The sequence below is a fragment of the Lissotriton vulgaris genome, chromosome 4_1 (assembly GCF_964263255.1).
Source record: "Lissotriton vulgaris chromosome 4_1, aLisVul1.2, whole genome shotgun sequence".
In the NCBI taxonomy this organism is placed as follows: domain Eukaryota; kingdom Metazoa; phylum Chordata; class Amphibia; order Caudata; family Salamandridae; genus Lissotriton; species Lissotriton vulgaris.
This window is the reverse complement of record NC_141691.1, coordinates 1,701,539,074-1,701,554,587: the sequence shown is the minus strand read 5'-3', so window position 1 is coordinate 1,701,554,587 and position 15,514 is coordinate 1,701,539,074. Positions and strand designations below refer to the sequence as shown.

At 45.1% G+C, this 15,514-nt stretch overlaps 1 protein-coding gene across 7 annotated transcripts in view; it reads left to right on the top strand.

Moving 5' to 3' along the window:
• The window catches only part of C4_1H8orf88 (chromosome 4_1 C8orf88 homolog), a 736,309-nt gene that overhangs the window by 600,553 nt on the left and 120,242 nt on the right, over positions 1 to 15,514 (top strand). For all 7 annotated transcript variants that reach the window (XM_086967013.1, XM_086967010.1, XM_086967012.1 and 4 more), the window contains one exon: positions 5,075 to 5,140. In XM_086967013.1, coding sequence (XP_086823139.1) covers positions 5,075 to 5,140 — 66 coding nt within the window. The remainder of the gene's footprint in view (positions 1 to 5,074; positions 5,141 to 15,514) is intronic.

The following is a 15,514-nucleotide window of genomic DNA, read 5'->3' as shown; positions in this document are numbered from 1 at the left end:
AAAGGGGACGTTATTATGTGTAAGTCGGGTTAGCAGGCCACCATTCTGGAAAAGTCACGAATGAAACGCCTATAAAAGTTAGCGAACCCTAATAGGCTCTGGATGTCCTTGACGTTACAGGGACGTGGCCATTCTTTCACCGCCTTGACCTTCCTTTCCGCCATCACCTGTCCCGACGGGGTAAGCATCACTCCCAGAAATTCCACGGTGGTAACATGGAATTCGCATTTGGTGATTTTACAGTACAAATGATGGGACAACAGGGCCTGTAACACCTGGCTCACGTGTTCCACGTCTTCCTCCATTGAATCCGAATAGATCAGGATGTCGTCAATATAAACAACAACATGATGGTCCAAGAATTCCCGTAGGACTTCGTTAATAAAAAATTGAAATGCGGCCGGGGTGTTACACAATCCGAAAGGCATCACTTGATACTCATAAAGCCCGTACTGCGTCTTAAATGCCGTTTTCCACTCATCACCTTGACGTATTCTGACAAGGTGATAAGCCCCCCCAGGTCTAGCTTGGTGTACACTGTGGCTGATCTTACTTGCTCCAACAGGACCGGAATCCATGGCAAGGGATATTGTTTTTTTATTGTGATGGTATTCATTGCTCTGTAGTCAATACAGCATCTTTTCTCGCCATTGGCCTTAGGGAGGAAAAACAGCGGCGATGCCGCTGGGGACCTAGAAGGCCTGATATATCCAAGGGCCAGATATTTATCCAGATATGCTCGTAGAATTTCATTCTTTGGTATCGTGAAGGCGTAGATTCTGCCATTGGACACCACCGCTCCTGGAAGAAGGTCAATGCGGCCTTAATGGTCTGTGTTCTCATTCAGACATTGGGGTAGTTCTTCGAAGAGACATAGGCAGAGCCTGACAGAATTATCGGCCCAAGAATATTCTCTCTTCTTGGCTGAGCTGGAATATACCATGACCACTCTAGACGATGTACTGGCAGCGTTGGCACAGGTTCAATCTGAACTTGCAGCCTCCAATAGAGAAGTGGCGACTTCCAGAAGAATATTCTTGGGCCGATAATTCTGTCAGGCTCTGCCTATGTCTCTTCGAAGAACTACCCCAATGTCTGAATGAGAACACAGACCATTAAGGCAGTTTCACCAGGGAGGGAAAGGAAGGGGACAGCGGGGAGGAAGATCTGCAATGACAAAAGAACAAGCTATTAGAGTAAGGTGGGTACGGGGGGATTTATTCTAACACTCCTCCTAATTAAACACAAGGCATTTACTACATACACTCCCTCATACCTGTAAAGGAAAATAACGAGGACTAGTGCGAGGAGAAGAGATTTGAGGTGGTACCAGGGATTCTGCTGAACTATATAAGAAACAAAAGAACTTGCATGAAACTCTGCTTCTAACAACAGCTACGCTATATGCTCGTAACTCTCCACACATACCATCTAACACACACAGCAGTACATGATCCCTCGAACTTGATACCCCTCACTCGTTTCTCCTGCTTGGAAGAGAAATAAACAGTGCCTTTTAGAAAACAAATACTGCAAACCGGGTTAATTCCTCCTTTACGTTTTTTGCATAATAGAAGTCTGTATGCCTATATTCCTGTGTTAAACAGTCAAAATGTCTAGCAAATCCGGCTATCGATATAGCCTCAGGGCGACGCAGCACAACTGCGCCTTGCAATGGAAAAAAGAAGCAATCCCCGGTCAATGATATCAAGGTTCGTCTGAAGGGCTCAAACAGTAACAACTCTCTCAGCCGAGAGAAACACGGGGAGTCCGTAACACACGCTAGCTGCGTGTTCGAGTATGAAGCTCACGAAGAGCCGTCTGAGAGATCCAGGGCACAAGGGAACAAAGATCCGAGGGCTTACCGCATCCACAGCTTACCGCCTACACCTCAGGAATATACTGAATTATCGGTGCCGCCGATGGTTCTAGCGTGGTCTTTATTTCCGGGTTTACGACAGGTCCAGCGTCTCCTGCGTGACGCGATTCTCGGCATGCCGGAAATTGTAGTTGCAATCCCGAACCTCGGAGGTCTGCTATTGTTCGGCGGTGCTCAGCAAACGGAGAGGGTGTTGTGGTTCCTTGCCTTTTTGGGGCGAGGTTTGACAGGTATATCGTCGTTAAGACCCTTTTTGACACCCGAAAATTTACATATACCCATTGTTGTTCTTTCACTTTTTTTTTTTAAACTCTTTATTTGAGACTGCACATCATATCACATTATACAAATAGGCATTTCCAACAATGTACAGTCTTTTCTCTTTACTCCCACAACAAATTACTTCAGACTTCAAAACCAATTGCTATATCTTGTTACTTTTAAGACTTGTCAAGTATCACACGGTCATAAGCTGTAGAACAGGAATACAATAATCACCTATGATATTACCTCCCATACACCGCCGTGTATTAGGTCTTAGATATGTAACCTTAGTCCTGGAATTCTTTAGTCTGAACATTTCCCCATCCCACCCAACTCCTCCCACCCCATCTCGTACTTCTCCTGGTCTCTTCGTGTACCTGGTAACCTGTCCTGGCATTAAAACCAGCCTCATCTCGGCTAGCATACTCATACTCAGCTGACTAACCTGCGCGCTTTCTGGGCTTATTCGCTGCATGACTGCCCCACACCCATTCTCCACACACTCACTCCTAAGAGCCGTCTGCCTGTAATGGCTCCCTCTCCATTTCCTCCACCTCCAGTAACATCCGTTCCCAGTTTGTTGTTCTTTCACAAACAAAAATCTGGATATATCTGAAATATGTGTGGGTATATAGGGTTGTTCCAGGACAGTCCAATTCAGTTGCACCACTGTGTGTTTAAGTAACAAAAAAGTATTGATATGTTTGGTGGCTTGTTTGTTACATCGTATTGTACTTTTGTGCTCATAAATTCGTAATTTGACCTTGCGAGTGGCCATGCCCACGTACTGGAGTTGCCATGGACACTTTTTAGGTAAATGAGTTTGTCGCTATTACAGTTTATGTGCTTTAATTGAGACCACAGTCTTGAGGTCCCAATATCAATCTCTGTGGTGTGTTTGGTCTGGGGGCAGACTGAACAGGACCCACATGGAAAATGTCCCTGAACCAGGGGCAGATTCCATAAGGTCCCTGTAATTGAGGGAATCCTCGTGGGTGTCCTAGGTTGTTTGTATACCAAGGAATCTATGAGGTTGAAACTCCTTTTAAATGCAAACAGCGGTAGAGAAATATTTTCATTAGTGATGTTGACAATCTTCCAATGTTTGCATTTTGTTTTTTGAATAGCATTGCACATAGCACTGACACATGTCAACCTGGATGTATTAGGTTTCGGTGCTTGAGGCTCCAAGAGTGCTTCTCAATTGTTGTTAGCAGCACGTTTCCAAATACGTTTTTTGGGATAACCACTCTCACTGGGGAAGATTCGTAGGTCTAGGAAAGGCAGACTATTCTTGCTGTATTCAACTGTGAAACAGAGGAAATTATTTCTAGAATTCAGCCAAGTTTGGAATTCAATATTAGTTACTACCTCACCTCTTCAAACCTCAAAAACATCATCTATATATCTTTTCCATGTGGTGATTTGGTTATGGAAAGGATTAATGATATTAAATACACGTTCCTGTTCAAACACATGGATGTAGAGATTAGCCAGGGTCAGGGCACAGGGTCAGGGCTGATTTGCATATGGCCATGTCTGAACTGGGGTGGTGTGGAGTGCAAATAAACGATGGATTTAGGCCCAGATCTCTGTACTGGGGTGAATGTTTGGCATTGTTCTGCATTCGGTCAATCAATTGTTGTTTTTGCACCTGTGAAGTAGTGTGGCTCGCTGGTTAGAGGCGGCAGACCCGAGAGCAGAGGACGGCCCGGGACCAGGGTTCGATTCCCGGCGCGGCAGGTTTCTGGACCAGGGTCAGCGGACTCGATAATTCTCTCGCCTTGGTGCCCACTCTGATCAGCGATCACACTCGGCAACTCTGGGCATTAGCTTGCCTCATCTTCACTAACGGCCCCACCAGACCGCCAGGGATGCCTGGTCTCACCCTGGAGATACCCATTAAGGGACCATCTCTCAGGGAAGCCAGGAAGGGTTTCGCAGCGGTCGAAGCGCCTTGGGACCCTACGGGTAAGTAGTGCGCTATATAAATGCCTATACATTTACATTTACATTTACATTTACATTCACCTAGAGGAGCAGGCATATGTACGTGAAGCATTACTGCTTAGACGTGGATGCAGAAGCTCATGCAGCAGTGGAACAGGCAGTCCTAAGAAACCGGTTTCATTAAGTGTGAGCCTGCTTCCTTCTTTGTTGTATTTCGTAACATATACTGCTTTCTCTTCTGATTCAAGCATGTGAATATATAAAAGATCTAATGTTGGAGAAGAAATTAGTTACTTACCGGTGACTCAAGTCCTCCAACTTTGGTATCTTTTCTGTATTCATATGCGACTCTCCCTCCTCCGTGATCAGAGGCTCATCATATTTGTTGTCACACTTGTGCTTTGAAATCTGAGCCCTGGTGGGGAGGCAGTAGGACAACTTAAATTCCAACTCATTGTCTGAAGCTTAGATTCTTTCAGCTGAGGTGGATGTGCTCCTAAACATACTAGGTTGTTTCAAGCATATGGCCATTTTACATCGGATACTGTATGCTGTATACTTTAAACTCTATACTGCTAATTTAATGTACCGGGGATTCCCAGGTTGATGATGGGGAATGATTCAAGTATGTGTATATATAAAAGATACAAATATTTGGAGAACTGGAGTTACAGGTAAGTTACTAATTCTTTAAGGAGCTCCTGAGGAATAACTGCAACAGGAGAAGGCATGTTTTTGCCACCAGCAATTTAGTAAAGGACCCATCTTACAAAAAGTTTCCAACTTTTTTTAATTTAGTCTGTCAGTGGTGCACTTCCTTGATATTTTAACTCCTGGTTTACAATGCTTGTAACATGAAGGCTGCTAGTTGCTCCATTGACTATCAGTGATTTATAAACGTGAATTTGAAGGTTTGTAGTTTTGTTTGTCTGTTTTAGAATGAGACTACAAAGATATTTACTGCTAGCTTCTCCATTCTAGATCAAAGCCATGGAAATAGTGGAACCGGAGGAGCAAGAGGAGGAAGAGGACAAACATTTATACAAGGTGTGTTCTATAAACAGCTTATTTTACCCCTTCATGATCCACCTTTCACATTGTTGGTAGTAGTTTCAACTCTCATATCATTTTACTTCCTAGAAACATTGGTCATCTCCTTAGGTGAAACTCTTTGAACTTGGTGTCATTGATAATATTGAATAATTCCTTGTCTAGGAAAATCACCACATTCTTTGTTTAATTCATTTTAATGTTGACTTAGTATATGCACAGTTGCATTGATATCATTGTTTTCATCTGGATTAGGCTAATTGTTGTTGTTATTGTTATTGTTATAGCGGGTTTATATAGCGCCGAATCACCTGCAGGTCTCAAGGCGCTTTTGACCACAAAACATAACAACCGGGATACTGAAAGAGGGTGGAGGGAAGGGACAGGACTTCAGCTAAGTTGAGTGCTGTTCTGAAAAGGTTGGTTTTCAGGGCTTTCCTGAAGCGGAGTAGATTACCCTCCTTACGGAGTGCCTCAGGCAGGGCGTTCCAAAGGTTCGGTAGGAGGACCGAGAAAGATCTCCCTCCCATTGTGGCCAGTTTGAAACGTGGGCATACAAGGAGTTGGGCGTCTGAAGACCTGAGGTTTCTTTCCGGTCTATATGTCTCAATCCGTTCCTTGATGTAAGCCGGGGCCTGCCCATAGATAGCTTTATGGGCTATACAGAGGCCTTTAAAGACGGACCTCTGCTCGATTGGCAGCCAGTGTAGACTCTTTAGTAATGGAGAGGCATGCGCTCTCCTCGGGAGATTAAAAATGAGTCTGGCGGCGTCGTTTAGGACTACCTGAAGTCTGTTTATTAGCATTTTTGGCAGGCCTAAGTAGAGCGCATTTCCATAGTCGAGTCTTGACACTATGGTGGCAGAAACCACTGTGCGAAGCATCGACTGGGAGAGGAGAGGAACTAGTTTGCGTAACTGTCTTAAAAGACCGGTGCAGGTACCAACCACGGTGGAAACCTGGTTGGTCATTGAAAGGGCACTGTCTAACTTAATGCCAAGACTTTTGACTGTGGCAACTGGCTGTGGAGTTGGGCCCAGCTCCTGGGGCCAGTACATGTCACTCCAAGAGGAGCACTTGGATGGTGCTATCAGCACCTCTGTTTTTTCCGGGTTGATTTTTAACTGGTTAGTGGCCATCCAGTGGACTGTGTATCTGAGTATGTCCTGGGCGTGTGACTGGGCTTGTACGGTGTCATCTATGCCCAGCAACAGCTGTGTGTCGTCGGCATAGTTAAACACCCGACAGCCCATCCCTGCTAGTGTGTTAATCAGAGGCTGCAGGTATAAGTTAAACAGGAGTGGGGATAGTGCTGAGCCCTGGGGGACACCACAGGTCAGACCTCCCACTCCTGATATGCTGTCTCCCATCTGGATTCTCTGGGTTTTCCCAGATAGGAATGATTCCAGCCACCGAAGAGCTAAGCCCTGAATCCCAACCCCAGCCAGCCTGTCCAGCAGAAGGGTATGGCTGACAGTATCGAACGCCGCTGATAGGTCTAACAGAATCAGGGCGCTCGGTCTCTTACTGTCAGCCATCCTTCTGAGCTCGTCCAGCACCGAGAGCATGACAAGCTCGGTGCTGTGATGTGCGCGGAAACCTGCCTGCCTCTCATGGAGTAGATGGTTAGACTCCAGGAAGCTTGACAGAGATTTTAGCACATGTTGCTCGAGTACTTTGGACAGGAAAGGCAGCTGGGATATGGGTCTATAGTTTTTTAAGGCGTTGGGATCTGCCCTCACTTTCTTTAGCAGTGGTCTTACACGAGCTTCTTTAAAGCTAGTGGGGAGCCTGCCAGTGCTCAAGGATTTATTTAGTGTGGCTAGGATATGGTCCTCTAGAATAGGACGTGCCAATCAGAAAATACTTGGGGGGCATGGATCTGCTGGGGAACCAGATTTTGTCTTCCTCATCAGCAATTCGAGGATTATTGGGTCCATAGGGGGAAATGATGATAGGCAGCTAGCAGCTGGGTTTAGAGTGGCCTGCTGCTCGATTGGGCCGTACCCCATACTTTTTATTTCGAGCATAATGGTGTCTACTTTATCCAGAAAGTATTTCTGGAAAGTATCACAGTTTATGCTGCTTTCTGCATCCTGAGCTCTTTTAGTTAGTTCCTTCAGGATTTTGAAAGTTTCCTCTTGAACATTGGTCGCCCTATTTATTCGGATCTCATAAAATGAAGCTTTAGTTTCCCGGGTGGATTTTTTATAACTGCGAAACGCCTTCTTATATTCTTCACAGGTATCTGTATCCTTATTTTTCCTCCAATTTCTCTCCATATTACGCAGAGCCTTCCTTTGATCCCTCAAAGCGGGTGTAAACCATGGGGCTCCCTTTTTCCCACTATTTTTTGTTTGGAGTTTCTCGGGTGCTATCTGATCGATGGCTTTTGCCAAATAGTCCATCATGTCCTTACAGTCTTGATCTACATCTTTATTAGGTGTTATCGGCTGGACAGTTCCCCTGAGTGACGTGTTCAGTGTGTATTGGTCCACATTTTTCCACTGGCGGGTCAGTCTGGGTTTAAATGCTGGGCGTAAGGGTGTAGTATCCAGGGGGGATGTCACAGTAGATCAGATGATGGTCTGACCAGATACAAGGGAGGATTCCAACTAATACCACCCTGGGATCTGTTGTCCATATCAGATCTAGGGTGTAGCCTTTTGTATGAGTAGGGGCGTTTACGAGCTGCCTGAATCCCAGAGAAGACATGGTTGTCTCTAGGGAGCTAGCTGCTGACTGTTTCTTTTCTTTGTCCCAGTGAAAAATAAAGTCTCCTGTAACTATGACATTTCTATATCTGGAACACATGTCAGAAACATAGGTCATAAAGGAGTCATTAAAGCCTGGGGTGGCGTTGGGGGGGCGATACACTGTAAGAACTGTAACACACATGTTATCAAACATGATTTTTATCGCCAGCAAGTCGGCCAGATCCACTGACTCAGCCAGTATTTTGGTCACTGCTAGAGGTCTCTTGAATATTATTGCCACTCCTCCCCCTCGGGTATTCCCTGTGCGATTCTGCCAGTGGATGTCATAGTTTACAGGGACGGCGGCTATGATGTCTGGTAGGGAGTTGTCCCCCATCCAGTTCTCGGTCAAGGTCCGGATGTCAATGTCTTCGCCTTGCAATAGAGTGAAAATCTCAAGACTATGACAACATAGTGACCTAGTGTTAGGCTAACCAGCTTTAGGGTATGCGGGGGGGCTGGGGACCTACCTATCTGCGGTGCCTGGATGGACAATTCCTCTACACGAGTAAGTGTAGCCAGGTCTAGAGGTGTTGTGCCCCCATTCAGTTGACGGATTTCCTCCCCAGAATAAGTAATCCGTTTGGTGAGGGTCCCTGCCCCTGCGCCCGTCCGTACGCGGACGGGCGCAGACGGGCAGGACTCTGGCACGACTCCGGCACAGATCCGGCGCGTCCGCTGACCGCGTCCGCTGCGCGGAGACATGGCCGACCGTTTTTATAGTGGCAACTACAGCCCAACCAAAGATGGCCGCCACGTAATCCGGGACCCGGGGCTTCACCAGCCCTGCCGAGCACCTTAGGATCGTGGGAAGAGGAAAAGATTGTTCAAAAGGGTATTTCTTCACCAGTACAGCATACATGCTTGTTATCTTTCATTCGCGATGTGCTTTCTTATCACAGAGTAGGTTTTCAAAATAATCGCCATGTTGCCCTTGTGTGTGGGGTGATGCTATCTGTCTTCTTGTCCCTGTGGATAAGGTGAACGGCCACTAGCTCAGAGCTGGTGGGCCTTACCTTCATAGCCTTGACATTCTGACTCCTGGTGGAACCCGAATGTTACATGGTATTTTTATTTTTTAAGTTCTGTTTTTATTATTGAAACATAGTGGTCACATCTATACATAGACACTTTAGCCCCAGTTGCACAGTTCTGGGGAGATGACTGTTGCACATCAGCACTCTATACATAGCGAGACATGATTATTAAGTATGTTTACGGTGAAGTTGGATCGCCAAAGGAGGGGAGAACAGGGGGTTCACATACATTTCCACAATATACATTTCACCTGCCCCAAACAGCCATCCACTTTTGAGGGCAACCACTTGCTATATGGACAGTTTTCTCCCTGACCATGCACCAATCCATGTCCCCCTTCCAGGCTGATAGTGTAGGCGGTGCTTTCGCTCCCCATAAACGAGCAATGTTTCATTTGGCCACCATTTGCCCCAACGTTGCCCATAACCTGCCCTTGCTGTTGAGATCTGTGGGTTCCCACACATTCAAGTGACACCTCTTGGCTTCGGCCCTTATCACAACTGCCAAAACTGTACTCCTGCACTCTTGCACCTTCCTCCAATATTCCTGAATCTGCCCGCACTCCCATATAATGTGTAGGAAGGAGCCCTCTAGGCCACATTGCCTCCTGCATAGCCCATCACTTGCCCCACCCATGTGCACCAGTCGGGGTCCAGAGACATAGGTTCTGTGAAGAATTTTAAGTTGAACAAGGCAAAGTCTGGATGAAAGTACGACCTCCCGTGGGGAGGCAACCGCTTCCTGCTACTCCTCATTGTCTAGTTCTAGCCCATCCATCTCCCATCGCTCCAAAGGGGTACTAGCGGATCTGGAGTGTTGTTGATGAGTTTCTTATAAATGAGGGAGATGACCTTGTCTGGCAGGTAGCCGGCAAGAAGTCTGTCCTCCAATGGAGACGATTCTAGTGGGGAGTACCCCTCTGGAAGGTTATATTGGAGGGAGTGTTGGGCTTGCAAGTATCTGAAATATTCTGTGTCCGCTAACTGATGTGTTTGCTGAAGACCACCTTGCCCGCCCCCCAGAGGTCACCTATTTTCGACAACCCAATGAGGTCCCACTTATCAAACCCTTTTGTTCTCCTAATGGAGCCAAGTTTCTCCGTGTCCCATGGTGGAGTGGCTAGTTTGAGTTTGTGGTCCCATCCCAGTCTATGATTTACAATGTGCCAGAGTTTGACAGAATGTTTTGTGGACCCCGTTAACGGATATCTGTTGGGTCTGGAGTGGAGTGCTCTGTTAAATTTCCCTCCTGGGAGTGGCCATCTGTCCATCCTGTATCCAGGGACATCGCCGAGACGATACATGCAGTAGTTAACAGCCACCAGATGGGCCGCCCAGTAGTATTTTTTTTATATCTGGGTGCCCTATGCGTCCGTCATACCACCCGAGTGTGAGTTTGTGTAGTGCTATAAGTGGTCTATCGTCCCAAAGCAGGTCTCTTTGGATGCTCTTTATTTCCCTGAAGAACCTAGTCGGGCACAGGTCAGGAGAGTTTGGCAGGACATATAGAAAGCACGGAAGGAACATAATCTTGAAATGGTGTTTTTGTTTAGTCTGCTGGTGAGATGAAGTTGTCAATGCCATCGGATTCACAATATCCCTTCCTCTACCCACACTGTAATTGATAACTAGTAAGTAGGAGGCAAAACCTTCATGAAGGGAGGCTAGTAGGACATACTGAAAACCACTGATTGATAATTTTGAAGCAAGCGCCGAAAGCTATGCCTCTGACTTTGTAAACAATGTGTACAATATCCCAATATAACTTTCACGTCATCATTACAGATTCGGCAGATGGAGTATGTACCATCTGCAAGGCTGAGTAGTTGACTGCTGCCATGCCGAAGGTACTCTACCTGTTAAATTTAGAGATGTGCGCCAGACAAGCGAACATCTCTTGCATTGGCAGGAACTACCATCACAACGGTTCCTATCAATGCATTAAAAGTTTCACGTACAGGCTTGTGAACTGTATGGCAAACCTGCTATCATATTTTTTTTCCCAAAAGGCCCAAAGCTGAATTTAGCTTTTGAAGATTGCAAAATAACCCTATCGCCATGGGAGATTGCTTCCTGCCTTGGGGAATATTTACAGGTTTTCTTTGCCCCTTACCAAAATGACCAGTTTAATAATAGTGAAAAATTGTCATTTTGACCGCTCACTCTAAACCTGGCAAGCAGTCAAGTGACCAACATCTGCTGGCCCTTACTCCATCGGAGATGTATGTCAGCAGCAGAGATGGATTAGTCTCAGCAACTGACACATTTCCGTTCCGCCCAACTTTAAATGAGTGGGCGAAACAACAGTTTGGCAAAGAGGGTTCTTACTTCCCTTTGCGACTGAGTACCCTCACCACCAAACCCTAAATGAGGCCCTCAGACATTAATGCATTGTGAAATGCTAACCGCTTAGTGCAGGCTTAATGGGTTCCTTGATCACTGAATATGTCTGTACGTTGTTTACTGTTGTCTAATATATATATATTTCTTTGTGTGTGTGATATCGTCAGCCTATGAGTTTTGCTTATGTAATATTTCAATATGTGCTTAATCTTTGCTTTTTGCCTCAATATGATTGAACACAAATTTATTTAAATACAAATTTTGGGTTTTGGAGCAAATCTGCCTTTTCTACATGGTCCATATATTTTGCCTTTTTCTGGATTGTATTTTTGTTGGATTTGGGATTCTGTGCATTGTACCACTGCTAAAAAGTAGTAATGTAGCTGTGCTTCCCCTTTAAACATGTTGTACATTGGAATTCCCTACTTGATCTAATTACTTATATATCCATTGTAACTGGTACCTGCAGTGTGCCTATGAGTTGGAATGTTCAGTGTCACATGGGTTTAAGTGTATACTTACACCATCCACATATGTGACAGTAATATATTTCTGTCAGGAGCACTACTGTGCTTTGTCAATGTGCAGTTTAAATGCACTGAAGTATTACACTGGCAAGAAAATATGCTTTTTACATGTAGCAAAATACTTTTTAAATATTTGTAAATCACCCCAGACGTATGCCTTGTAGGCCCACATGGTAGGGTGCTAACATGTAAAAGAAGGCACACTTTATATTGTGATAAGTGGCCCTAACAATGAAATTCAAAAGCTATTTAATTGTATTGACCTGGCTAGACTCTTCTCCAGCAGTCCTAGGTGGGATTAAAATATTTATTTTCCAAGACTGCTTAGCAAAGGGCTAAATAAATGCAGAATTAAAAAAATCTGACTCAATGGTGAAATGCATTTTTTGATAGTTTAAGCAGAAAAGTAACTTTGTGACATGTACTTTAGGCTGTCTGCACCATGACTAGATTTAAACCAATCCTGCCAAACATCACACCTCCAGAGCTGAAATAAATATCCTTGGCTAGGAGTTAACGTCTCTGGATCAGAGGACAGTGGCTTGTCCCTGAGCCCAGGAATGTATGGTATGTTGTAACTGCTGTCCTCTTAGTAGGGATTAGCTACCTGGTGGTGGACCTGAACGGTTGAGAGGACAAAAGGCTTCTTTATCCCAACTTCTTTTGACTCCGAAATGCCAGGGAGAGATTCCCCAGTTCATCGCCAGGACCTTGCCATACAGTCCAGATCTAACAGCAGTAGGAGGACAAACCAGTTTTGACCCTGACACTTAACCAGAGTTGATGGGGGTACCCGTCCCAAAATAATAACTCCGTTTCTGGCGGGAACAACATATATTTTTGATAGTGAACTAGGAGCATTTTTGCGTGTTTTCCTTTAAAACTTTTGACATGGGTATTCTGAGCTATTTTTTATAGGAGATCATTAGCAGCACTTTCCACTGTTTTTCGTTTTTTCCTGTATTTTTCGGTGTTTTACATTTACTGTACTCCTCGAGCGCATATCCCGGTGTAGGTTTTATTACAATAACTAACTCTCTTCTATACAGTGGAATATATTGTCATGTTATGTTATGTTAGATGGGAATTTGTATAGCGCACGTACACCAACAGGTATCTTGGCGCTGTGGAGTCTAGATGGGTTAAAAGTTCAGTAGAGTAGCATCTAGTTGGGTGGGTAGGCCAGAGGCCGAAAGACACTCGGGGAGATGTAATAATCATACATTTTGGTACCAGGTGTCTGAGATTGCCGGAGAGGGGATAAGGATACACGACTTGAGCTACTTCTATCCTAGGTCATTAATACCTCGGCAACCTAGGATAAGCAAGCCACATTATTATACCACCTTGGGAGGGACAGTTTTTAACATCCAAACATCAAACAGATTTACCCCCTTAGCAGGCTTGGATGAGGTTGATTGACTCACCAATGTATTGCCAATGGTTCTAAGTGGAATAGGAGTAGCGAATACACTGAACGTTCCTATGAGCTCACTATCACCTAGTTCACAGCTAACTAGCAGCAGAACTCCTACTGAGTGGAAGGGTATTCCAGAAGAGGAAATTATTGTCCAGCCCTCCTCATTTGACACTGAACCAAATGGGGTTGGGGAGGGTAAACCAGGCATAATTTGTATCCTCTCCTGGAACATTGCAGGCCTCAAAAACAAATTGGATATTCCAGATTGGCACGAATTTATTGATAAATATGAGATTTGCATGTTCCAGGAGACGTGGAGCTTGGTACCCTTGTATAAGTCTGCTTATACCACCTTCTGTGTCCCTGCCGTAACTCAAGGCTTGGGTCGCCCATCGGGGGGCTTACATATATGGGTTAAGATAACAACCAATTTGGATATTTCTGTCCATAATGCAAATTCAGAGGACATCCTACACTTATTCTTTAAAGGACCCCTGAACGGCAATAGAGTTGACCTTTTCAATGTATACGCCAGAGGAAGCCCAAGTAATCAAAACTCGACCACAGTTTTATCCCTGGAAACGGCTTTAGCAGGTATCCCTCCACGATCCAATATCATCTTAGGAGGTGATTTAAATTGTACGTATGAACCCCTAAGTAAGGAAGATCTTCTGGGGACTAGCGAGCAAGATATGAAATACTCTATCCCTACATTAAACCTGAGTCCCATTAAGAGATGGACGGTCAGGGCCCTACAGATAAATGGCCTGACACTGGAACACAATCTGCGGACTCTTAACTGGAGAACAACTTCGGACCCCAATGGGGCTTTGACATTCAACAGGCTGAATGGCCCCTCACGCATTGATTATATCATCTTAGATTTAAGATTATGGGGGAATGTAGTAGACATGGAGGTCAAAAAGATGCCTGATAGTGACCACAATCCACTTTACGCTGGCATCGGATGGGAAGCTAAAGGGAAGCCCATAAATCCTCACCTTTCCACAAAAGCAGTAGTTCCACCTAATTGCAATCGTAGGTTAAAATGGGATAAGGTGGCATGTCCGGAGGAAACACTGTCTAGTATATCTCTCTAGGTGGCATCTAAGACAGTGGAACTCTCCCTTTTTGATTCCATGCTCAATCCCATCCCAGGGTTTGATCTCAGTGAATCTTACAAGGCCTTTATAGATATCATAGGCTCCCATTTTAAAATTGAGGGGACCAGAGGTAGGAAAAATCTTGCATACAAAAGTGGCAATCCCTGGTTTACTGCAGAATGCAGGGAAAGGAGAAAAGCCATCTCTATAGCCCTACGGAAGAAAGATCCTGTGACCATAAGGTTAGCAAGACGGGAATATAGAAACATCACGGCATCTGCAAAACGGGCATGGGAGGAGGATCATTGGCAGGAACTTAGGAAGGCGGCCTTTTTAAAAGACTCAACACTCTTCTGGGATCTTATAAATAAACTAACTAGAAGGGGAACTGACTCCGTCCCAAACAATATAACCGAACAACAATGGTTTTCCCACTTTTTAAATCTTTATAGTTGTGAGAATGGTGCAGAGCGAATACCGGCTGTCCAACTAGATCCTGAGCCAGAGACTATGGATCCTAAATTAGCTGATCCCATTGCACTCTTTGAGGTTCAGGCAGCCATTAACAGTATAGCCCCTGGAAAGGTTGCTGGCCCGGATGGTTTACCTGGCGATCTAATTCTCCATGACACCATTGTTTGGGCCAATTTCATTTTATATTTGATGAATCTCCTGATACAGGGCCATTCAGTCCCAGATTCCTGGAAAGGAGCGGAAGTGGTCACAATACACAAGAAGGGGGGGCGAGAGAGGACCCTGCCAACTACAGGCTAATAAGCTTAATTGATGTAATCCAAAAGGTGGTTGGCAGGGTTCTGATCTCTAGAATGGAGGTTTGGCTAGAGGAGGGACACATATTAACGCACCTACAAGCACGATTTAGGCAGAAAATAGGTGCAATGGACCAAGTCTTCAGATTTACAGCTACATATTGGAAAACTGTGTCCATTGGCAAGGGGTTGTTGTATTTCGCCTTTATTGATCTTAAAACTGCTTTTGACCTTTGTACTGCGAGTTAAATTGTGGTAGGTGCTGCATGACATGGGCCTACCGCCAAATCTCCTAGAGCTAATCAAAAGATTGCACAATGATACCTATGCGAGAATCAGATGGGGGAGTGCAGGAGAACTGACTGAGAGAATACCAGTACAGAGGGGTTCCGCCAGGGATGTGTGATGGCTTCCA